Source organism: Muntiacus reevesi, chromosome 8, assembly GCF_963930625.1.
Source record: "Muntiacus reevesi chromosome 8, mMunRee1.1, whole genome shotgun sequence".
Lineage (NCBI taxonomy): Eukaryota > Metazoa > Chordata > Mammalia > Artiodactyla > Cervidae > Muntiacus > Muntiacus reevesi.
The window spans coordinates 32,588,414-32,614,382 of NC_089256.1; the positions used below are offsets into that span (position 1 = coordinate 32,588,414).

General features: G+C 51.1%; 1 protein-coding gene across 2 annotated transcripts in view; it reads right to left on the reverse strand.

Annotated features, from left to right (window-relative positions):
- RFTN1 (raftlin, lipid raft linker 1) overlaps positions 1–23,640 on the reverse strand; it is a 210,648-nt gene extending 187,008 nt beyond the window's left edge. Inside the window, exons 1-2 of one of the 2 annotated variants that reach the window (XM_065943157.1) lie at positions 23,393–23,640; positions 4,353–4,505 (exon numbers count right to left, since the gene is read on the reverse strand). In XM_065943157.1, coding sequence (XP_065799229.1) covers positions 4,353–4,497 — 145 coding nt within the window. In that variant the 5' untranslated portion in view covers positions 4,498–4,505; positions 23,393–23,640. Of the gene's footprint in view, positions 1–4,352; positions 4,506–23,040; positions 23,295–23,392 lie in introns of those variants that run through there. The other variant, XM_065943156.1, reaches the window with a different exon arrangement.
- Between the last annotated feature and the right edge of the window lie 2,329 nt (positions 23,641–25,969).

Sequence of the window (25,969 nt, forward strand, 5' to 3'; positions counted from 1 at the left end):
AACTGAGATTTTTGGCAGCCTATGTGCTTCGAGGTGAGTTTCCTGCTGCTTTTCGCCTCCGTCAGCGCTACAAGCGAGGTTGCAAGTTCCACAATCATCCACAGAAGCACCAGGCTCTGAGTGAGGGGCAGAAAAACCAGGGTGGATTCTGATCTTGAAAGTGCGTGTTCTCCGGTTTTTTAAAGGGTGTGGGGTCCTCTTCCTAAGGCAGCAGGTGGCAGTGGACAACACCCTAGCCCCAACTTGGAATATGTGAGTCGGACGAGCATCTTCTCTATGAAAAAATAAGCACATCAAGTGCTCCTCAAAAACCTCCTATGGCAACCCCACACGGAAGAGGAACAGCTCAGCCCTCTGCTTGGCAACATAAGCTTTACGGCAAGAACGTGCCGACCGCCGTTCACACCTGTTCATCTGGGACCTTGCAGCTTATATGGTACAAGAGCTAGGATGCCGAAGAGACCCAGATTCAGTTTCTGCCCTGATCACTTCCCAGCACCACATCTTTAGAAAACGTATTTGACCTCTCTGAAAGTCCATTTCCTCTTCTGCCAAAAATAAAAAATAAAAACAAGTGTACCCATACACCTCCCTAGGTTACAGCGGTGATAAAACCACCAAAGCAGCCCACAAAGACAACTGTTCATAGCAACTTAATTTGTAAGAGCGCCAAACTGAAAATGATCCAGTTGTCCATCAACAGGTGAAGAGAAAAATACACTGTGGTCAATCCACATGCTGGAAGATCACTCAGCGACGGAACAGGAATGGACCACTGGCACACCAGACAACATAAATGATCTCAAAATAAGGAAACGGAGTGGAAAAATCCAATTTCACAATTTCGTTTATAGAAAATTCTAGAAAAATGAAGTCAGTGACAGAAAGCATATCGTCAGGGGACAGAGGGCTGGACTAAAGGAGGAGGAGGACACTTGGGGGGCAATGAAGACACCCCACGTCTTGATGAGGTGATGGTTTCCTGGGTCTGGACATTTTAAAGACGTGCAGTGTGGTGTGCTAAAGTTACATGTCAGCAAAGTTGAAAAGGGTTTAAAACATGAGATCAGGGGTCGAAGGCCCCATCATAGGACCTGGCACATAGAAGGCTCCGTTACAGAGCAGTGGCAGACGACCCCACGAGACTTTCTGGAAAAGGACCTTGACAGGTGACCTGGAAAGGCATCAGCAGATGTAAGCCCAGCCCCGCAGGCTTCCTGGAGCCCAACTAACCAGAATGGCTGTCTGTTGTCGGCCAGAAGGCGCGAGCCAGAGGATGAACAGAAAGGTGGGCAAGGCTTAGTCTCTGCCCTGAAGGAAACACACAAGAGTTTAACATACGATGGAATAAAAGGATCGTAAAGACAGTGGGGACGAGCAACCGCTAGGCAGAAAAGTGTGATTCTGACGGGACGGGTGTCCAGGAGGAAGGATTTCAGGAAGGACTTCAGGGTGGGATGCTGGCAACGGGGGGGGGGGGGGCCTGTGCAGAGGGTGGTCTGACAGTGCCAGAACACGGAGGCTGGACTGGGGGGGGGGTCCTAGTGGGGACAGCGGGCAAGGCTGAGGGCCCCGGCACGTGATCCTGCAGAGATGAGGGAGGGGGCCCGCACAGTCTGGGCAGCAGCGGGAGCCCCCCTGTCATCACCCAGGGAACCAGCTAAAGGGCTCACTGTGGCGGGATTTGAGCTGCACACCCACAGGTCCCACCCAGGGAGCAAGGTGCCAATCTACTAAGGGTCCCGACACCCACATCTCTCATCTCAGCCATTCCTGAGGAAATAATCAGAAATGTATGCAGAGATGTACGTACAATGCTGCTGATCACAACATTATTTAGAAGAGCCCAAAGCCCAAAATAACTTAAATGTCCATAAAGGGGAGCCCAAAATAAACTATGGCACCCTGATTGATTCAAGCACTTAGGGCCACTGAACCATATTTTAGGAACACGTGGGGCCACAGCGTGTGCCTCACTGTAAGCTGTATAAAAGCAGAACACAAAAATATACACTGAGGATTCATTCAACATGATTACTATGTGCCGGGCACTGTTCTAAATACTGACGATATAGCAGAGAAGAAATAGAGACACAGTCCTGCTCCTGTTAGAAGGGATTCCACTTGCTAATGAAGGAAGGCAGACGACAAACAAGGAAATGGATTACGAGTGAAATATAGAGCACGCAGATGGCAGGGTTCCCCAGGAGGATAACCAAGAGAGGAAGGGGGTGGGGAGTCGGGGGAGGCAGACATTTTAAACAGGGGGTCAGGGAGGTTTCACAGAGAAGGGGGTTGAGGGTTTGAGCCCAGAGTGTATCTGGGAGGACTTCCAGGCAGAGGCAACAGGCAGTGCAAAGGCCCTGAGGAGGCTGAGGTGGGGGAGGGTTGCTGAGAAACAGCAAGGCCGAAGCAGCAGAACATGCAGGACAGAGAGCGGGAGGATGAGGCGGAGGGAAGCTGGTGCCCCAGGGCCGGGAGCCAGGGCAGGGACGTGATCCGAGGGCAGGGGGAAAGGAGAGAAGCAGGGAGACCAGCGGGGTCGCTCTGGGGTTTTCCTAACTTTTTCAGTGGATACATGCCCATTTTGTAATCAGACAACAAAACGTGATCCAACCGCAGACAGCCATGTAGGTGCTGCGCCTGGGGCACAGGGCGGCACGGAAACAGGCCAGCAGGTCGGGAAGGGAGTTCAGGCGATGAGCCAAGAATCAGGAGGTGCAGGGGTTGGGGGTGGGGAGGCACCTGCTATGTTCCTGGAAGTGATCACCATGAAAAGCAAAACGTCACTCCTCTTGGTGATGAAAGGAATAAAACACGATGCACAAAACTATGAAAAAGAGGAAAAGAACTGCCCCCTCGTGTCAGCATCCTAACAATCCGTGTTTAACACCTTGCTATGTTTCCTTTTGGTCTTTTCTCCTGCACACACTCTGGCCTTTCCTTCACCCGTCTACCAGGCTCAGCACGTCGAAAGCACTCAAGTGCTCACTGAGCAAATACTGGTTGATGAAATGCTCCGAATGCTTTTGGGTTCAGATTTGTTCACATTGCATCAGCGACATCACAAGCATTTTCGGAAGATGCTTTAAGAGGCTTGGAAACTGGGGGTGAGGAAGGGAAGGCGTGGTTCGCAGTGAGTGAGGTGTCGGGTCTGGCTGCTGAGGACGGGGGTGGCGGTATTCATCAGAGGTGCTGGCAGGAAGCAGTGGGCTGGGACAGCCAGGGGTCCGTCTGGGGAGCTGTGAGGGGTGCTCAGGCCGCCCCTAGAGAGGCCCAGTCGCCCACCCCGCCCGGGGCTCAGGGAGCAGCATTAGCCCCGGATGGAGGTGGTTAGGCAGCGGCGGGGAGGAGGGGAGTGGTCAGTGGGGCCAGCCGCCCACCTGGGGCCACACTTCCCCCCTGCTGCCCCCAGGGATGCCCTGCCAGCACCCGCTGCTCAGACGCAGGTCCACAGCAGAGCCAGGACTCAAACCCAGCCCCTAGGAGGGCTCTAGCCACAAATTCTCCTCTCTTATCACGGTCACAGGGAGGAGAAAGTCCGTCTTCAGACGCCCGTGTCAGCAAGTGCCCGCTAGGGGCTCCCCACTTCAAGGGACCTCCCACCCCACAAGGAAGAAAGCCCTGGTCCCTCTTCCAAAAGCCTAATTTACAAGCTTCCACCTTGCGGGCACGGCCTGTCGAGTTCTTCCGTGGGGACGAGAGACACCAGGACGGGCCACGCGATTTCCCTGCAGCACCACCCGCGTCTCCGCATCCAGCCGGCGCTCGGCAAATGCTCCAGATGGGAACACTGAGCCTCACTCATCAGTCACCCCGGGGCCTCTGGGACGCAGGGCCAAGCGTGATGGACAAGGGGCAGGAGGAGCTGGGAGGACAGACAGACGGCCACGAGCAGACACAGCCGCCACCTCCTTCGCCCGGCCTGCCATGAAACACTCCGCAAGCGGGTAGACCCATGGTAGCCCCATTCAATGCTGCCCCGGGTACCAGTTGGCCCACCTGGTTTTAATTCGTTAACATTTAAATCAGTTGCTAGTTTGCAGAAAGTGAGAGATTTTTACCTAGACATCTGGCTTCCTGAGAGCACTCCCTTCTTGACAAAACCCCCTGTCAGTCGGCCCCCAACTCGATCCCCAGACTCCCACCCCCCCACCCATCCCCCCAGACCCCCCAGGCCCCCCCAAGTCCCTCAGCCTGTTCCCCCAGGCCCCTTAGCCTGCCCCCCAAGCCCATCCCCCCTAGGCCCCCCAGGGCCCCCTGCCTGTCCCCCCAAGACCCCCCCAACCCACAAGCCTGTCCCCAGGCCCCCAGGCCCCCTGAGCCCACCGGGGCTGAGTGCCCAGGCTCACCGGCACTCAGCGTGGTGAACTCCAGGAAGCGATACTCGTAGGACACATCTATCTTGGTCTCCACTTGGGGCCTCTTCAACGTCGAGTAGATATTTCCAGGTCGTCGGTCGTCACGTTTCTCCAGCTTGTTCAACCCGCACCCCATCTCAGCAGCTGCCAGCAGAAGGAGAGAAAGAGAATGATCTCTGTTCTGAGACACTGTCCTTACACACCATCGTGTGCAAGACCATCACGTCCCGGAAGCCCACATAAAGGACCCCAGGCTGGCTGAAATCCATGACCTGCAACCCGGAGGCTCTCTGCTCGGGTTGGCTTCTCTGGCTGGCAAGCCTGGGGTTCTGAACTGACACCCCAAACATGCCTGTTTTATATCATTTCTCTCCCCATCTGAGGAAAACAACGCCTCGGAGTGCCTCAATCCTGCTATACTCTGTATGCATGATCTTAAAAAAGGAGATCTAAAAAGCAACACCCCGCGTGACGGTGTTGGCCCATCTGAAAAAGAGACAAGATGGTCCGTCACTTCGTGGCGGTCTCTAAAAGGGGACAAGAAGTTGTTACAATTTCCAAAGCCCTTTCCACCCTCCACAGTAACTATTTAGACAGATTTCACATTCAGAAAACGTCTCTCAAGGTAGACGGTGGTATTTTTACAGGCATTGTCTAAAAGTTGTTTATTCTGAGACTAAACCACAAGAACCCAGGGGTTCTTCCAGACTCTGAGAGTCATTTCAGACCAAAATGAAAACTGGCTGAACACGACCAGCAGGGCAGGAGAATCTGGAAGCAGAAACCCACGTGTGTCACAGCAAAGATCCGCAGCCACGGTTTGGATGAAAAAGGACAAGATGTTGAAACGGAGCGCACACAAGGGTGGACTGGACATCCGGCCTTCCGGGGGCTGAAAAACATTGACCGTTCTGTTTCTTTGGGCAGAACAGCATGCACGAAACGGCTCTGCGTGCACCCTCCAGACTTCAGCGGGGATTTCAGTTACCCATGGTGACCAAGCCTGGCCAATCTGTCCCTCCTCCCTGGAGCACCGTTGCGGTCATCAGGACACGTTTCACAAAAACATGAATCAGTCACGACTATCACAAACACAAATGCGGCGGCCACTTCCTCTCAGAGATAAGGGTCTCCCTGGGCTCAGGCCATTCGCAAGGTACCCAGCTTCCTACAGCAACTTGGGCAGGTCTGGAAAAACAAGACGAACCTCACAAAAGCAACTTAGCCGGGGAGGGATGATGGGACTGGTGGAGCAACCAGCAGGCAATACTTGTCAGTAATTAAAAAAAGCCTGGGAGGATGGATGAGAACAGGAAGGCTTACTTATGCCTTAATAAGGGAACATTAGTGTCCAAAGGGCCAGAGCAGACATGATTTATGTGCCATCTGCATGAACTGATTACTTGTAAAATACTCTGCAGTTCTGCTGATAGAATAGCTGATATGCACCGAGGCTGTATGTTTAACTGCTAGAAAGCAAGTCGACGGGCATCCGCTGGGGCAACGCAGAAGTGGACAGGGAGGCCCCTAAGTGCTGGGGAACAGGTAAACTGGGCAGATAAGCGCTATCACCCCCAGAACAGAGTTGGAAACACCTGAAGGCTTACCAGTCACTCACTCACCTTCCTTCCTACAAAAGCCTGAATGGGGGCCTCCAAGAAAGTAAAAAAAACATAAAGGCACTTCCCAACTGGTGCTAATGGTAACCTGCCTGCCAATGGAAAGACGTAAGAGACGTGGGTTCGATCCCTGGGTCGGAAAGAATCCATGGAGGAGGACATGGCAGCCTACACCAGTTTTCTTGCCTGGAGAATCCCATGGACAGAGGAGCCTGGTGAGCTATGATCCACAGGGTTGCAAAGAGTCAGACATGACTGAAGCGACTTAACACGCGGGCAAGAGACAAAGAAACCTTTCCTCAAAAGTCTTTCCATTCTTGCTATCCTACTAGGTAAATTCTAGCACTAGAGATTCCTTCCTTTGAGAACACTCTGCCTCAGCAGCCTCTGAAACCACCATTGCCTTCTCCCTGGGAAGGACATCAAACCAAGCTCCTGGTAGACCCTAACACTTCAGTATGATTTAATTTCTTCTCTCCAGGACAGGTTCCTGACAGCAGGAAAAAAAAGGAGGAGGGGATTACCAGGATGAGTCAAGATAGACAAATCTGACATTGAGGGGAGGGAGTGCCAGAAACTATTAGAAAAAGTCCCATTTCACAAGCTGTGAATTTTCAGCTTCAATCACACCATCCAAACTTGAGCCCCCAGTCCCCCCACCCCCCCACCCCCGCCGGAAGGGCACTGTGCTGGACTCACAGGATGCGATGAGCCTCTGGGCAAGCGAAGCACCTATGTGATCAGACACTGGACCAGCCAGGAGCAGAACTGCGGCTTCAGTGAATCCTCGAGGTCACAAATTCTAGGCATTCGTTTCTTTGGGGGCACAAGCAGCCCCAGTTAAGCAACTGCTTCTAAAGCATAGTTCTCTCTGGGAAGGGAGACCCTGCCGAGCCACCGCCATCAAAAGTGCAGAGTGTGAATTCGTTCCTCTGACGCGGTCGTGTTAGAGCCCTCCCTTGCCGGCTCCTGGCATTGCTGCTGTCCTCCCAGCTCCTTCCTGTGTCCTCCCACTCACCCGACCCCTGTAAAATAGGAAAGACTTGGACAGCGCCCCACAAATGGCTACTACAGTCCCTACTGTGCTGAAGGAAGGCATGAAACCTAGCTTACGGAAAGAAGGAGAATGAAGACGTGGCAGCACCTTACGTGATCATCCACGTTTGGCAGATTTCAGCTCCACAGGGAGCTGGGCCAAGGCTGGCTCTGGGCTTCGCGGGGCAGTGAGGCTGTGGGAGGAGGGAGGAGAAGGGCAGAGCCCTGCCAGATTCGGGCGGACGGGGTCCGCGGGGCTGCACGCGAGGGTCTCAGCCAGAGCCTGTCTCCCTTGGGGCTCAAGGTCTCCGGCAGGACAGAAGGTAAACGGGGTGACTCTTTTCACATCTGGCCCTTCCAACATTCCTGCCACCGAGAGATGGGGCTTCTGTCACCTCCCCTGAATCCGGGCTCATGACTGTTTGCCACTAGTGCTGTCCGTCAGTCACCCAGTCGTGTCCGATTGTTTGTGACCTCACAGACTGCATCACGCCAGGGTTCCCTGTCCATCACTACCTCTCGGAGTTTGCTCAGATTCACATCCATTCAGTCCGTGACGCCATCCAACCATCTCATCCTCTGTCATCCCCTTCTCCTCCCACCTTCAATCTTTCCCAGCATGAGTCTCTTTTCCAATGAGTTGGTTCTTTGCATCCGGTGGCCAAAGTACTGAAGCTTCAGCATCAGTCCTTTCAGTGAACATTCAGGGTTGCTTTCCTTTAGGATGGACTGGTTGGAACTCCTTGCAGTTGGCTTGCCATTTGTTGTTGTTCAGGCACCAAGTCAAGTCCAACTCTTTGGGACCCCATGGACTGTAGCACACCCGGCTTCCCTGTCCCTCACCATCTCCTGGAGTTTGCCCAAGTTCATGTCCATTGAATTGGTGATGCCATCCAGCCATCTCCTACTCTGACGTCCTCTTCTACTCCTGCCTTCAATCTTTCCCAGCATCAGGGTCTTTTCAAATGAGTCAACTGTTCACATCAGGTAGCCAAAGTATTGGAGCTTCAGCATCAGTCCTTCCAATGGACATCCAAGGCTGATTTCCTTTAGGATGGACTGGTTGGATAGCCTTGCAGTCTGCTTGCCATAAAAAGTGTCAAATGATGCCGTACCAGCTTCTGGACACGAATCTTCAGAAACTGGGAACATCCATTGCCCGACTCTTGGGAAACTTGCTCTTGGAACCCAGCCACCATGCCAGGAGGAAGCTCCAGTAGCCTTGAAGAGAGGCCCATGTGGGGAGGAACCCATAGCCAGCGCCAACTTGCAGGCCAGGGAGCCACCCTGGAAGGCAAGCCTCTGCCTCAGTCAAGCTGCTGAAACCACAGAGCAGAAATGAGCTGTTTCCCCTAAGACCTGTCAGATCAGCAGGTTCCTGGGCAAAATATGCCACTGTGGCTGTCTCAGGCCTCTCCGTTTGGGTATGATGCTTCAGGCCAGAGGTAACCTATACATGAGTCTGGGCCAAACGATCCTGGCCAGCCGCCTCCAGGGCCAAGCACTGGTCTGCAGTCACGAGCCTGCTTCAGTCACTCATGCCGGGAGGACATTTGGAGTCTCTCCAGTCTGGGTCAATGCTAAACAAAGTGGCTGCAGACATGCATGGAGAAGTTCTTCTGTGGACAGAAGCTTCCATTTCTCTAGGGTGCTATCTAGGTGAGTGACCACACCATCATGGTTATCCAGGTCATTGAGGCCTGTTTTGTATAGTCTCTCTGTGTATTCTTGCCACCTCTTCTTAATCTCTTCTGCTTCTTTTAGGTCCTTACAGTTTCTGTCCTTTATCACGCCCATCCTTGCATGAAATGTTCCCTTGATACCTCCACTTTTCTTGAAGAGATCTCCAGTCTTTCCCATTCTGTTGTTTTCCTCTATTTCTTTTTCATTTAAGAAGGCCTTCTTATCTCTCCTTGTTATTCTCTGAAACTTTGCATTCAGGTGGGTATACCATCCCCTTTCTCTTTTGCCTTTCCTTTCTCTTCTTTCCCCAGCTATGTGTAAAGCCTCCTCAGACAACCATTTTGCCTTCTTGTGTGATGGTGTGGTCACTCACCTACAGCCAGACACCCTGGGATGTGAAGCAAAGCGGGCCTTGGGAAGCATTGCTATAAACAAAGCTAGTGGAGGTGATGGAATTCCACCTGAGCTATTTCAAATCCTAAAAGATGATGCTGTTAAAATGTTGCACTCAATATGCCAACACATTTGGAAAACTCAGCAATGGCCATAGGACTGTAAAAGGTCGGTTTTCATTCCAATTCCAAAGAAAGGCAATCCCAAAGAATGTTCCAACTATTGTAAAAATTGCGCTCATTTCACATGCTGCTCAGTCACTTCGGTCATGTCAGACTCTGTGCAATCCCAGGGACTATAGCCCACCAGGCTCCTCTGTCCATGGGGATTCTCCAGAAAAGAATACTGGAGTGGGTTGCCATACCCTCCTCCAAGGGATCTTCCCAACACAGGGATCAAACCCAGGTCTCTTGCATTGCAGGTGGATTCTTTACCATCTGAGTCACCAAGGAAGGCCTCACACACTAGCAAGGTAATACTCAAAATCCTTCAAGCTAGGCTTCAACAGCACATGAACTGAGGACCTCCAGATGCACAAGCTGGGTTTTGAAGAGACAGAGGAACCAGAGATCAAATTGACAACATTCACTGGATCATGCAGAATGCAAGAGAGTTCCAGAAAAACATCTACTTCTGCTTCACTGACTATGCTAAAGCCTCTGGCTGTGTAGGTCATAATCAACTATAAAAAATTACTAAAGAGATGGGAGTACCAAACCACCTTACCTGTATGTGGGTCAAGAAGCAAAAGTTAGAACTAGACATGGAACAATGGACTGGTTCACAGCTGGGAAAGGAGTATGTCAAAGCTACATATTGTCACCCTGCTTATTTAACTTCCATGCAGAGTACATCATGTGAGATGCTCAGCTGGATGAATCACAAGCTGGAATCAAGACTGCTGGGAGAAATATCAACAACCTCACGTATGCAGACGATACCACTCTAATGGCTCCAAGAAAACCCATCCAAGAGGTCTTCAAAGGCAGAAGAAAGAGAAAGCCTTTCCCCACTCCTACAGAGACAAAATATCCTTCCATATATATGTGTCAGTATGCTGTAATGTTCTTTATCTTTCTGGCTTATTTCACTCTGTATAATGGGCTCCAGTTTCATCCATCTCATTAGCCTCCAACTAATAAAAATAAATGAAAAAAAAATATCCTTCCAGTTCTCTACTAGAAACTGGCTGAGCGTCATTAGGAACTGGATGCTAACTGGGGAGGAGAGTAAGATAATCACCGGGGGTTCTGAGACCCAATTGCAAAGACAGGACGTTAGACACTGCAAATGACCCAGAAGCAAAGACCCTCCAACTGGTGACATTCTGGAAAAGTGACTCTTTCTGAATCAAGCCCAGAAGGAAGTGAGTCTTTGGTGTTTATGGGGACCAGCTTCGTCCAGGAATTGTCAGCTCCATGAGGGAGAGAATTTATGTTTCAAGTTCACCCATTCATTCATTCAATGTAAACTTATTATAACCTGCTTTGAGTCCTGCCCTGAATTAGGAAACATAAAAATGGAAAGATCAGGTCATAGGCTCAAGAGGACCAGAGGTAAAGGAGACAGAAAATGAAGGGATGCGCATGAAACAGGGAGGCTGGTTGTTCTAGAAGTCTGGGTGGGGCGCAGGGCGTTCAGAGAAAACCACTGTGAAATCAAACAGATGGCACGTCCCCAGAGACCTGCTTCCAGAAAAAACGCATCAGCAACAGGACACAATATCCTGTGCCATTTTACTTCTTTATTTATTTGTTGAGTTTTTTTTTTTTTTTTAATGTGAACCACTTCCAAAGCCCTCATCAAATTTTCTGCAACACTGATTCCATTTCTATGCCCTGGCTTCTTGGTGAAAAGGCATGCAGGATCCCAGCTTCCCAACTAGGGACTGAACTTGCACTGACCTCACTGGAAGGCAAAGTCTCAATCGCGGGACCGCCACATAAGTTCCACTGTGTCATTTCAAATGTTAGAAATTTTTATTTTTGAAGTATTTCTAATTTGTTTTTTAAATATCTCCCCAGATGCCCATGAAAGCCGCTCAGTCGTGTCCGACTCTTGGAGACCCCATAGACGATACAGTCCATGGAATTCTCCAGGCCAGAATACTGGAGTGGGTAGCCTTTCCCTTCTCCAGGGAATCTTCCCAACCCAGGGATCGAACCGGGTTCTCCTGCATTGCAGGCGGATTCTTTACCAACTGAGCTATCAGGGAAGCCCAGATGCCCATACAACACTGGAAAATCACTTCGAAAAGGATCATCTTCTGAAAAGATTATTTTTCAGCTGGGATTAAAAAAAAAAAAAAAAACCTCAGTTTAAAGTTCATTCGAAAAGGATCATCTTCTGAAAAGATTATTTTTCAGCTGGGATTAAAAAAAAAAAACCTCAGTTTAAAGTTCATTTTTACTACCAACTAGCATGCATGTATTTCAATAATGGGGGCAATAAATGTAGTTATATTTTCAAATACAAATTAGTTTCATTAAGAGTGAGCTCTCATTTACCACATTTGCTACTAATCTGAGGCAGACTGTAAAGCTAATTTTAACAACTGCCAACAGCTCATGACAAGCGACCAGAGATGGTGCAATTATATGCAATGATGCCGGATCAGCTGGCAAACTCATTCTTTATTTCTTCACTCAAATCCTATATTTGAAGACTCGAGCGTGTTTATTACATCATTCAGGCACCCAAAGCAAGAACTGATGATCCAAATTAAGAGGTTTTTACATGATGAGAACATTTCTCTTCACTCAGAAATGTATGAAAATTTGAAAACCCAACCAGCTATTTGGATGGTGTCAAATCTTGATATCCTACAAACTGTCTACGAGAGAAACCCAAGCATAACTGAAACGGACCCACTGACAGTGTGCCTGACTTGACGCCAAGGAAAAGAACAATCTGTATGAAAGGGACTATTTTATGGTGCTGTTTTTAAGTGTCTATGTGTGCATCTGCATATGAAAATCCATGTGTTTTTGTTTTTTTTTCCTTAACTGACAGGACAGGGACCATAGCATTCACAGAACTTTCGTCTGGGTCTGAGGTGATGGGAGACATTCACTTTATAGCTTTTCGCATTTTTCAAGTTTTCCGTGTTGGATGGGCATTCCTGTTCTAGTTGAAGACATCAAGGTGTATCACAGCCAGCCTCCAAGATGGGCCTCAGTAGTTCTCCTGCTCACCAGGGGACACCCCCGCACTCAACGGGGCTGGCCGGAGCAGCCATCGGGATGCGGCAGAAGGGCGCGCGTGCCTGGGGGAAGCCCGCTGCCATTCTGGGTGCTTGCGCTCAGCCGCCGAGTCACGTCTGACTCTGCGACCCCACGGACTGTAGCCCACCAGGCTCCTCTGTCCATGGGACGTCCCAGGCAAGAGTACTGGAGTGGGGTGCCATGTCCTCCTCCAGGGCATCTTCCCCACCCAGGGATCGAATCCACATCTCCTGCAGTGCAGGTGAGTTCTTCACCACTGAGCCCCCGGGGAAGCCCCGCCATATTGGGAAGACACGCTATTAACCGCATGGAGAAGCCCCCGGGCGGGCACTGAGGCCACCACCCAACAGCCACCACAAACCCAATACCCAAGTGTCAGCACCACTCAGCAGTCTTCAGGCCAGCCGGCGTCCTGGCCAGAACCTCAGGAGAGGCCCCCGGTCAGACCACCCAGCTCAGCCGCCTCTGGATTCCTGACTCACAGGAGCCCCGAGAAACGAGAAACGTTCACTGCTGTTTCCAGTTGCCAAGTTTGGGGGTAAAATGTTACACAGCAAAAGATAAGGGGGAAAAAAAAAGATGAAAAAAAAAAAGAAAGATAAGAGGGGTATTTATCAAAAGAAAACACCCGGCGGAGACGGATCCAGACTTCCTTTCTGCTCTCCAACGAGCGTCCATCACAACCACCCTTCGCTGAAAACAGCCCCCCTCCCAAGAGGCCGCCACTCAAAGTGCGGTCCTCAGACCAGCAGCGCCGCCACCCGTGGGAATGGCCCACCCAGGCCTGCCGTCCGAGTCCACACTGCCACGTGTGGTTCAGCAACGTCTAAACCACAGGAAAGCTCCAGAGAGCCTGGACCACGGAGGTGGCTCTTCATCTCAGCTGCCCACCGGATCACTGACGGCTGTTGGGAGGTCCAGACGCCCGGGCCGTTCGGATGGGCCAAGCATCCCTTTTTAAGACTGACAGGAACTGAGATCCAGGGTTAAGCACCGACACCCTCAGAGCAAACCCCGTCCCTTCCCGCTCCTGACCTCTCCAGCCTCCCAACACCCGGGTCTCCCGGGCCCTGAGTCTGAAGCACGTAGCCGGGGGCTGGAGACCGCAGTCTAGAGGAGGGGGGTTTTGCGGACCTCCTTGGTTTCACCCCCGTTTCTCCTGAACCTCTTGTGACCTCATGTCCTACCTCTCCAGCCTGTCTGCTTTCCTCCCGCACAAGTGCACTCCAAATTTCTACCCTGGTCTCCTTCTGTCCTTCTCTCTCTTCAAACTGCTTTCACTATTAACCCCTGCAAACACATGGATCAGGATGAAAAAATGAGGCATCTCTGCACCCACTATCGCGATTTAACAAATGCTTGCATTTTATTTGCTCTCAGCTCTTATTTTTGCAGAAATACTTTTGGGATACAGGCTTCATGCCAGTCCCTTTGTCCCATATCTTGCAGTCCCTGTTCCTCACGCCTGAGCACATTACATATAATACCCAGAACAATACAGGGCAAAGGCCCTGATGCTTTTCAGGTCATGGCGTGTACGACCCCCAGTGTCCATGTATGTTTTTTCACAGCAACCCCAGGCTGCGAAGTTTGATTAATTAAGTAGTCGGGTTCAAACAAATTGATAATTATGTCCAAACAACTTAGCAGTCTTTGGAAAGAACAGACTACATAAACTGAAAGAAAAAAATCTTTCTCTGCACCTTTCGGTCACCATTATTGCTTACTTCTGGGACGTGTGCACTGGGCAACTTCTCAAACCTCAGACATACTAGACAGCCCCACCCCACCCCCCCACCATCTCCTGTTCCACAACGATCGTAGCAACCACCCCAAATCCAGCTTCGCAAAGAGACGACATCATCAAAAGGAAGTGGTGCCCTTTGATGTTGGTACTGTGAACCACCTCCGGCTGGCAGTGAAAGACATCTAACAAGCTTGCTGCAGTGCCTTGGAGGGTCTCAGCACAGAGTCTGGGGCCCTCCAATATAGGACTGGACGTGTCACTCGAGAAAGTTCCCTAACTACCTCCTCTCCCCTTAGCTGTCAGACCCCCTCTCAACCTGACTGCTTTTCAACTCCAGCTCACAGGCCCACCTACCCATTCCAACATCTCCCCCTAGAACTTTCTTTCCCAGCACTTCCAGAAGGATATGCTCCAAAGAGAACTCAACGTCCTGCCCCCAAAGCCAGCTCTTCCTCCTGGGTTTCTTGTGTGTGTGTACATGTGTTTCCATATATAGACATCTACAGACAGAAGTTGGGGCAGAGTTGTTTTAGAGGACTTGTCTTTGGACTTAGAGGCTGGCAAGTCTGAAATCTACAGAGCGGACCAGGAGGCCAAAGACCCAGGGAAGAGGGGATGGAGCAGCCCTGAGCCCCAGAGGCTGAAGGCCCGTCCTCGGATATCTCGATCTTTTAAGTCCCTGAACTGGCCGGACGATGCCCACTCATTCTGTGGAGACTGGTCTGCTTTTACTGATTCAAATGTCAATCACATCTTTAAAAAATACTGCAGGGCAACACCTAGACTGCTACTTGACCAAAACTGGGGACCGCTGTGTAGCCAACTTGATAAGTAAGATAACCATCACGCCCTTCTTCACTGAGCACTTAATACATGCAAGGCACTATCCCTGTAGTTCAGATGGTAATGAATCCACCTGCAATGCAGGAGACCCAGTTTGATCCCTGGGTCGGGAAGATCCTCTGGAGAAGGGAATGGCAACCCACTCCAGTATTCTGGCCTGGAGAATCCCATGGACAGAGGAGCCTGGTGGGCTATAGTCCATGGGGTCACAGAGAGTCATACATAACTCATGACTCAGTGACTAACAGTATAATCTAATACACGGTTCCTAACGCTGGGGATACCAAGGTGAAACAGGGACAAAAAACCAAAACAAGAACCACGCCAGCCTTATGAACCTTACTTTCAGGAGCAGAGAAACAGACGTTAGGTGCATAAAAATAATGAATGAAGTTCAAGCTTGAAAGAATGTCGCACAGAGACAAGGAAGGCAGGGATTTTTAAAGAAAAAAAAAAAACAAGGTGATGAGGGCAGGCCTCCCGCAGAAGGCGACAATGAGCAGAATTCGAGAAAGCCGAGCCCTGGGAGAAGTGGGCGGACACAGCCTTCATGGCGGCCTCACGTGGCAAACAGGCTGGGGCCTTTGGGACCTGCCGGGAGGCGAGGGGCGCCTGGGCGGCAGTGGACTCCGGAAGGCGCGAGCTGGTGGTCGTGGGCAATTCGACCCCTGGCTGCCTCAAGGCAGGTGGGAACCCATAGAGGGTTCTGAGCCCAGGGTGAGGCAGGACCCCTCTGACCCTGGGAAGGGGGAGACCAAGTGGTGACCAGGGGTGAGGAGCAGTCAAATTCTGGATATGTCTGGGAGGTAGCCAGTGGGATTTCTCGTGGGTCTGGAGACGGGGCATCCAAGACGCCTCCAGGGCGTGCGCTCTCAGCATCTTGCAGCAGCACTTCCCACGTTGAATGGAGCCAAAGGAGGTGGGAGTCTGTTCTGGCTGCGCTAACTCCAGCCAAGGGCAGCAGGGTGAGCAGTGGTATGGATCTGTCCGGGGCTGAGCCCCGACGCTCCTGGGACTGCCCCGTCTTCCCATGGGAGCGCCAACCTCTCGAGGGCAGCCGCTGCCTCGTCCCAAGAATGGCTACCCCAGGGCCCTGCCCCAACAGGTGCACCAGAAACACAACTCACAGTCTTCAGGAGCAGCGAGGATGCCTGCCGTCTGGGAAAGGAGGGAGAGGGGGCTTGGGAATACCTGCCCATCGCTGCCAAGTCCATCTTTCTGAAAGCACAGCACAGGCCCTGGGTGAGGCTCTGGAGCCAGACTGCCTGGATTCAGGTCCCAGGGCCCAACTTCTTAGTTGAGGGACCTCAAGGAAGCTGTTTAACCTCAGGGATCTCAATCATAAAGTGGGGGAGGGCTGCAGAATCCACTGGCATGGTGAGGATTAAATACGTTAACAACTGTGAGGCCCTAGGCGGAAAGAGTGCTGTGATTCATGGGGTCACAAAGAGTTGGACATGACTGAGCGACTGAACTGAACTGAGGCGGCAAGAATACACAGAAGAACTGTACAAAAAAGATCTTCATGACCCAGATAATCACGATGGTGTGATCACTCACCTAGAGCCAGACATCCTGGAATGTGAAGTCAAGTTGGCCTTAGAAAGCATCACTACAAACAAAGCTAGTGGAGGTGATGGAATTCCAGTTGAGCTATTTCAAATCCTAAAAGATGATGCTATGAAAGTGCTGCACTCAATATGCCAGCAAATTTGGAAAACTCAGCAGTGGCCACAGGACTGGAAAATGTCAGTTTTCATTCCAATCACAAAGAAAGGCAATCCCAAAGAACGTTCAAACTGCAGCACAATTGCACTCATCTCACATGCTAGTAAAGTAATGCTCAAAATTCTCCAAGCCAGGCTTCAGCAATATGTGCACAAGCTGGAATCAAGATTGCCGGGAGAAATATCAATAACCTCAGATATGCAGATGACACCACCCTAATGGCAGAAAGTGAAGAGGAACTAAAAAGCCTCTTGATGAAAGTGAAAGAGGAGAGTGAAAAAGTTGGCTTAAAGCTCAACATTCAGAAAACAAAGATCATGGCATCTGGTCCCATCACTTCATGGGAAATAGATGGCGAGACAGTGGAAACAGTGTCAGACTTTATTTTGGGGGGCTCCAAAATCACTGCAGATGGTGACTGCAGACTTGAAATTAAAAGACGCTTACTCCTTGGAAGGAAAGTTATGACCAACCTAGATAGCATATTAAAAAGCAGAGACATTACTTTGCCAACAAAAGTCCGTCTAGTCAAGGCTATGGTTTTTCCAGTTGTCATGTATGGATCTGAGAGTTGGACAGTGAAGAAAGCTGAGCACCAATAAACTGATGCTTTTGAACTGTGGTGTTGGGGAAGACTCTTGAGAGTCCCTTGGACTGCAAGGAGATCCAACCAGTCCATCCTAAAGCAGATCAGTCCTGGGTGTTCATTGGAAGCACTGATGCTGAAGCTGAAACTCCAATACTTTGGCCACCTCATGCAAAGAGTTGACTCATTGGAAAAGACCCTGATGCTGGGAGGGACTGGGGGCAGGAGGAGAGGGGGATGACAGAGGATGAGATGGTTGGATGGCATCACCAACTCGATGGACATGAGTTTGAGTAAACTCTGGGAGTTGGTGATGGACAGGGAGGCCTGGCGTGCTGTGATTCATGGGGTCACAAAGAGTCAGACACGACTGAGCGACTGAATTGAACTGAACTGAGGCATCTAGAAACAACTGTCTGAATGTTAATTGTTATTAGTTGTTATCTAATAATTAGTTGCTACTAGTTGTTATCATGGATATTACTTGTTATCCATGATAAAGATCCCTGTTAACCTGTCATAATAATTAAACCACACTGAAAGGGTGCTTATAAAGTGGCCCTAGACACTGGAAAAAATCCCCAAAGACCTCTCCAAATCAAAAAAGTATTTAAATGAATAGTCTGATTCCCTGTACTCTGCCTTCTCAAAATTTTGTAAAACATGATATGATCACGTTCTCTTAACTAGAGTCTGAAATTAACCTAATTTCTTCTCATTCACCTTTACGGATAAGGTCTATTACAAAAATTTCTCCAAATCTGAGGAATTTGGGAGTTACTCCATAAAACTTGAAGGCTTCCACAGAAGAATTTCCTTGGGGGTGAAATACAAAGTAGGGAATTTCAACACACACACACACATACACAAGTTTGAAGCTGATAATCCTTTGCAAAGAATAAACGCTGCCCATTCGCAGGGTCCACCTAGGGAACAACACAGTTTAGGGACAGTTTAGTTTTAAAAGCCCAAGAACCACAGTCAGTGAAGTGTCTCTGGTTTCCTGGTTGAACAGTGTGAAAACAACCAACGCAGCTTCATAGAGCGGCATGAGACTTGGTGAACATCGGACAAGATGGGCACTCATAGCTGATGGCCTGGCCCTGGAGCGTCTGGGTTTCCCGCCAACATCCGGGGGCTGGTGCCCACTCCTCTGAACCCAGCCTGAGTAGTGGATGCCCCTAAGGGGGACAGCCAGCCAGGCCCCCTCCCCATCACCCCACGCCACCAGCTACAACCTGCGGCCCCTCCAGCAAACACTACCCCACGGGGGCAGGCCCGACCCAGGAGAACCCCCACACAGAGCCCTCAGGTACCCCAGAGGGCATCTCCTCCACCTCAGGCCTGGCAGGCAGCCATCACACGTAGAATGTGACCTGATTTTCTAGCTCTTTGGTCCTGGCCCTGCTGAGAACGCTTTTTCTTCGTGAATTCAGCCCAGGTAGGGAGTAAGTAACACAAATGCATATTTAAAAGCAGAACAGAATTCTTCTTTGGAGAGCAAGGTATTAACAGGGCTTCAAGCAGTGGCCATCACTTGCCGGCTGTACTGATCTTTTCAGAGAAAGTCTCTTGGTAAAATACACAATGATAATAACGTAAGCCCCTCTTGCTAACCCCTCTGGGGGCCCAGGAGAAAAGGGAAACTCAAAATTTATGTCAAAAACTGAATGTGAATGGGAGGAAAGATCACACACACACACACACACACACACACACACACACACCCCTTTAAAAGGTAAACATAAAAGAAATGTCTGGCTAAATTTATCTCTTTGTCAGTGAAAAATAGCCTAAGCTTTAGCCAAGAGTGTTGCCAATTCTTACCCGAGGGACAAAAGAGAACTGCTCACTCCAGAGTAGTGCCATTGAACCAAACTTTCAGCAAGGCTGGAAATATTCCACATCTCCTCTGTCCAGTATGGTAGCAAATAACCACATGTGGCTCCAAAGCCCTTGAAAGGTGGCCGGTGAGACTGTGGAACTGCACTTTTCATTTTATTTCATTGTTATTCCTTGATATTCAGATGTAAATAGCCGCCTGTAGACCGTGGCTACAGCACTGGGTGGCTCAGTGACAGACACTCCAACTAAACATCTGGCAATGTCTTTCTTTTCCCACAATAAAATTATAATCAGATAACTAATAATACCTTAAACCGGCATCAAAACAAGTACCTCCATTCAGGCCCCAGGTGCGCCAAGAGAAACAGACAAAAGACTTGAGGAAGCGGGTTCAGGGTGTCGTTTCTTGCAACTTCGTCCCCGCTCCAGTTTATATTCTATTCTACAAGGGCTTCCTGCGTTTGGAAACCTATGCGTGTAGACGGAATCTGCATCTGTGAAACCAGAATGTCAGAGTCCCTCTCCTCAATGTCCAGGAAAAATGAAAATGTGAACTTGGGACAAGTTCTTTAACCTCACTGGGCTTCAGTTTCCTCAGAGGCGAAGTGCAGATAAGATTAGCGCCCACCTCTCATGAGAGTTGGATTCGAAGTGGGCACCTGGCCCAGGGGATTTGTAATTAGTATTCTGTTAATAACAACAGTAAAATCTACAATAAAATAAGGACCGTGCTACTTAGAATGGAAGTTTACAGTTGGCAAAATTTTCCTAATAGTCTGAACCTGTTTCCCAGGTGGTAGGAAAGTGGCTTCCAGTCAAAACACATCTTGGGGTCCTGACATCTTGGCGATCCCTGTCAACCTCCAGAGAGGTAATCACCCAGATGGGTACCATGAGGGTTATTCACGGCCTCTGCCCTGTGGCAGGCACTGTACTAGGCTGGCAGACGAGGGCAACGGTCCCCAAACATAGTCCAATGTCTCACGATCTCTTACACGTCCCCTGACCCCACTGACGCACCTTGGCGAGATGTAAAGGCTTCCTCCTGGGGCCCACGCCAGCAGGACGCCCTACTGCTGGATCTGCGAAGACCAATTTTCGTTAAGGGTTCGAGAGGAGACCTGAGAGGGAACGGCCCGTTCTCTCAGCCAGAACAAGAACAGCGCTGACAGGCCGCGTTTCTCACTGGCAGGCCGAATCACTCTAACAGAAAAGCGGTGTTCTCGGAGCCTTCAAAAAGTCAAATCTGACCTGTCTCACAGAGCAAACAAAACGCCTTTAAACAGCCAGCTGCCCCAGTCAGAGAAATCCAGCGGGAATCTCCACCAGATTCCCAGCAACCAGACCAACGCACCAGAAATCCCCCAGGAGTTTCAAAGCAGAAGTTTAGTGGAATTCTGCAAGGTTGGCGGGGAGGTGGGGGTGGTTATTTTCCTCTATATAGAAAGTACTCAATCTTCTTTCACAACCAAGGGGACGTTCCCCTACAGAAATCCCTTCTCTGAAGACCTCTAAAAATAAAATATGTGTCTGATCATCCACAATAATTTAAGGATAAACCCATTTACCTGCAGAGTCAGGGATTTCCCTTAGCTCCTCCATCTACGAAAACAACACGCTCCAGACTGTCTCTAGTGGTCCCGATTTTTGGCACCTTTTGACCCCAGAAGAACCCTGGTCAACCATGTTCTTGACCCTGAGCTAGGGAAATGAGCTGTGGTATCTGGAATCTGACGTATGTATTCCTTGCTGATGGGAGTGTAAAATGGTCTAATCACATTGGGAGAAAGTTCGGCAGTTTCTTACAAAGTTCACATACATCTCTTTTATGACCCAGCAATTTCACTCCATTTACCCACGAAACATGAAGCACATGTCCCTAGGAAGACTTATAAACAAATATTCACAGCAGCTTCATTCCCAAAACCTGGGGATAACTCTTGTGTCCATTAACAGGGGAATACATAAACCGTGGTATAAACTGATCCTGGACTATAACCCAGCAATTTTAAAAAAAGACCAAATTACTGATACATAAAACATGAGTGAATCTCAAAAACATGCTGAGTTTAAGAAGCTTTACACAGTATTGTGGATTTCTACAATAACTGAAGTTCAAGAACAGGCTAAACTAGCTTGGAGTGATTGTTTAAAAAAAAGGTTGGGGCCATAGACTGACTGGGAATGGGGATGCGGGAACTTCCTGGGGGCGAGGGCAATATTCTCTACCTTGATTACAGATGAGGTTTATACAGGTGTAGGCATCTGTCAAAACATGATGCAAATGCTACCCTCAAGATCTGTGCATTTCACTATATGTCGATAGGTATGTATGTATAAATTCATCATATGTATAAATTTCACCTTAAGAAAGTCATGAACATATATTGAACTCTAACAAAACTTTTAGAGGTGACCCATACCAATGTTTGAAATTTAATTTAAAATGCATAAAACAGTGAGTAGAACTGATGGATGGACAGAGGATGAATGGATGGACAGACGTATAATAAAGCCAATAAAGTATTGCAAAATTACAGCCTCTAGATATGGTTGTTTGGGTGGTACCTGTTCTTGCAACTTTTCTGTATTTTTTAGAAGGAGATAGACATTGGATGAGCCCCAGGACCATCTCCCTAGCCCACCAACTCAGAAATCTAGCAAGACACCCATGCCCACCAAACCAGGGGCCCACATAATTTCAGTTCTGCTGAAAAGTTAAGGTTGGAAGAATGCAAGTAGCTTTACAGGAACTCACATCACTCATGCCAAAGATTTTCTGCCTGTTTCCCTACAGACAAAGCAATTATTTGAATGGAAGCCAAAAATTCCTGCTCCAGAGGGAGAAAAAGAACTCACTGACTTGTATTCCCAATTTACTCTCTTTTGCTTCCTGCACCAGATCAATTAGCTAACTGCACAACACCCCCGTTTCCATTTGCCCCACGGTCCAAGCAGCCAAAAGACAAACAAAGAAAAACCAACCCAGCGACAGAGGGATGAGGGGCTGCCTCTCAGACCAGAAACTCCACTGCAGGCAAAAGAGGAAGCAGAGCTCCCTCTGAGGTTAAAGTGATTTCACTGAGGTTAGCACACACAGGCACGGAGGAGTCCCAAACAGCTTGCTGCTTTAACCCCTCTGTGGGGTTTGGTGACATCAGGGGTCACTTGAACTTGGTAGGGAATTCAGCCTTCAGAGGTACTCGGGGTTGAGGACACGTGGGGTGCAGCGCACACCCTCCCCACAGGCGCAGAGGTCGCTGACACCACACCCGCCTTCCTTCCTGGCCGGGGCCTCACTTATCCTGAGATGACACCCCATGGCCCGACTGTGCCCAGCATCTGAAAACAGCTGTACCACCAGTTACAAGAAGGGACTGTTGCTGGAAGCCAGGGCAGTCACTCAAACACAGGGACCCGTGCCAGGCTGTTGGGTTGTTTTTGTTTTTGTTTTTAACTTTTTGTTTTGAAAACCCCTAACAAACTCGGTGACACCACCCAGCGTCCCCGGGGACCACCCGCAGTCACACAGGGGAGCCAGGAGGCAGTGCCCCGGGTTACAGCCCGGCGGCCTCCACGCGGCCCTCGCTGCCAAAGCAGCGACCGTGCAGGTGAAGGGCACCCGGCCGGGGAGGAGGGTGGGCATGCCCGCCCGCGGGGCTTCCTGAAATAAACGCCGCCGCCGCCACCCTGCCCTGACCCGGGTCCACCCTGGGGCCTAAGAAAGCTGCGAGGACGAGGGAAGAAATCCCTTACGGAAGACGAGACAGCAGTTTTCGGTGCCGGGAATTCCCGGGAGTCTCAGCGCCTTCGGGGGCCGCGCGGCCGGCAGCCCCGCCCGGGGACGGACGCGCCTCGGGGGCCCACGCACCCCGCCCCAGCTCCCCGCCGCCTCGCGCCCTCCTGAACCCAGATTCCGGGGCCAGTGCCCGCCCGCTCTTCGCAGAGGGCGCCGTGCAGAGTGTCCCAGACCCACCTGTAGCCTCGAAGCCTCTCCTCCGCTTCCTCCCCGGGCGCCCTGGGGCCGGCGGAGCCCACTACCCCCCACAGACCGCTCTGGGGGTGCCTCTCTCCCTAGCGCGCCAGGGCTGATTTATTTCTTTTTCAGAAAAGTTGGCCCAAGATCGCCGCGTCCCACGGAGCCGGTCCCCGGCCCCATCCAACCCGAGCCCGGGCGCAGAGGACGAGGGGGCCCCAGCGCGCCCGAGCAGCACGCCCAGGCCCCCGCAACCTGCAGGGAGGCGCCCCGCGCTGGGCTCTCCCCGCCCGCCGGGATCCCCGCGCCGCTGCACCCACCTCCGCTCCGAGTCCCGCAGGCGCCCACCTACCGCTTAGGGCCAGCCGGTGAGAGGGCGCGCGCTGGGGCTCCCGGAGACAGCGTGTTCCGTCCCGGGAGGAAAGTTTGTGCCATGCAGAGGGGGCGGCGCGGGGGAAGGCGTAGGCGACAGGGGGTGGGCGCGGGGCGGGCGGCGAGGCGGGCCCGCGCGTCCGTCCCCCACCGCGAGCGGTGCGTGCGTCCTGCCCGAGAGCCCGCGGCCGCCGCGCTCCCGCTCGCGGCTCCCAGAGCCCGGCGCGCTCCGCCCGCAGCCCCGACGCGCCCCCGTCGCCGCCGCGCGTCCGCCGCCTATACTTCCTCTTCCTCTGAACTCACGGGCAACAGACGCCGCGCGGCATCTTCGGGGGAGCAGCCGGCGCGCCCCGCGCCCACCGCGCGCTCCCAGTCCGCGCCCCAGCGCCGGTGCCCCCAACCACGCCCCGCGCCCCCAACCGCGCCCCCGCGACCCGCGCCCGCCCCGCGCCCCCGCGATCCGCGCCCTGCCCACGGGCCCCGGAGCCACAGACCCTCGCCGCGCCTCTGCAGCGAGCCCCGTGGCTCCCCTGCCCCCCTTCTAGACCCCTGGTAACCGAGGTCACGAGGTCAGAAGCACGCGTGGGGGTTGCGGAGCCCGCCCCCCTCCTCGCTCTGGACAGGGTGTTGGAGGGCGCTGGGCGCTGAGGTGCAGCGGGGCGGGGAGGAAGGTTGAGACCCTCCCGCCTGCCCATGCTGCAGGTGGGCCCTTCCCCGGGCGCTTGAGTTATTTACTGGGCATTTAGTGCCTAGGAAGCCGGCTAGTGCCACTGTCCGCTTGCCGCCCTCTCGCCCACCTACTGCAGGTGCCCAGAAGGTGTGGGAAAATCTAGGGAACCAACTTTAGGCCGCCCGAGGAGGCGGTTGGATGCATAAAACGTCAGGCTGCGTTAGTGAAGCCGAGATGGAAGGCAGTGAGCCTGTTGTCTTTGTTCGTGGTGCGTTTTAAACAAAGCAGAATTAAAAACGCCAGGGTTACTACCCGGGCCCTAGAGCCAGGGTTCAGGTGGGCCTTGGGCCTCCATCCTTATTTGCCTTCTGTGTGATGTGGGTACGTGCCTCACTGGCTCTGAGCCTGTTTTCTCCTTTGTTAGGTAGCACTTTCTCGTGGGTTTTAGAAGTAAAGTGTTTAGGAAAGCACCCAATAGCTTAGCTGTTACCCTCTTGTTATATGGGGGCTGCAGTAAGACAGCCCTTCAGTTCAGTTCTGGCGCTCAGTCGAGTCCAACTCTTGGCAACCTGGTGGACTGCAGCAACTGGTGTCCATCACCAACTGACATAATCTGATTAATTGTCTACATTTTCTGATTGCGCAAAGAGGGGGCTTTAAGCATTGGAGCCCACAGGATGGAGGGCTAGTGTAGGCCCCAGAGTGTTTTAATGGTGTCCTTCTGGTGCTAATAACACCCCCGGGGGTAAGGAAGCCCTATCTTGTTTTCAGGGATTCCTGTAAACAGTTTCTCACAGCCTTTCTCTCTCCTTTGCTTTTTCCTAGCCACCCCAGTTCTGTGTTCCCGCCACCCCCAACTTGGCGTGTTTTTTTGCCCCTTGCCCTTTCCACGCCCCGCTGGTTGTTGTGCTCACCACCACCCCCTCCAGGCTCTCCCACTCTCCCCCGCCTGGCTTGCCATCTGGGAGAAAACGGGATCAGACGACAGCCCAGGTCCAGATTCAAGCAGTATCATGTGGGAAAGCGTGTCCTCTGGCCTCAGTGATGGTTTTTGAACACCCACCTTCGAGGCCAAAATGAGGAATCTTTGTTATTTATATGCCCGAGGCCTAGAGTTATTGCAAGGCAGGATCCATCTGAAATCTTTCTGGTCCTTACATGGGAGAAAGAAAACAACATTTCTAGGTGTTAACCAGTAGTTCAGAGCAAACACGGAGTATTTAAAAGATAAAGGGAAAATAGGGGAATGCCACATAACTTGATGTGTTTGGGGGAGAAGGTTGATTTCTTTTAAGCAACTCATTTCCACTCTGTACAATTTTTGCATGTATTTTTTTTTTTAACACTAGGTCCTTGGGGTTAATAAGTTATTCTGTTTTTCATTTTCTTCCACTCAACCTTTTCCTGACTACTGACAGTGTGTAAATGTCTTAAATGATCTTGTTTCCCTGATTGGACCTGCATTTTTTTCGGGGTTTTCTAGAACTCACCTTTCCCCCTAGATATTCTGATGCTTCCTCTTTGGTACACAGCAAGTGTTTAATCCACATACATGGAACGAATGTACACAGCAGGTGTTTAATCCACATACATGGAGTGAATGGGTGAGTCATTCATATACAGACCTTTTTCAGCCCTGTGTAACATACACTGATCAAGTGACCTGGAGTATGATGCTTCTCTTTCACCTGGAATAGCCAATGAGGGGACGAGGTTGAGTTCATTTGTATTGTGTAGAGGTCAGCCTTGATTTTCCTCTTGACTGCCATGGACTGGCCAGCCAAGGGATGTACCTTGGGCAGCTAGGCCTCACCTCTGACTGACCTCATCCACCCAGCATCAACCCCAAAGATGCTGGAGCTGTATCCTGGTGGGTTACCTTGGCAA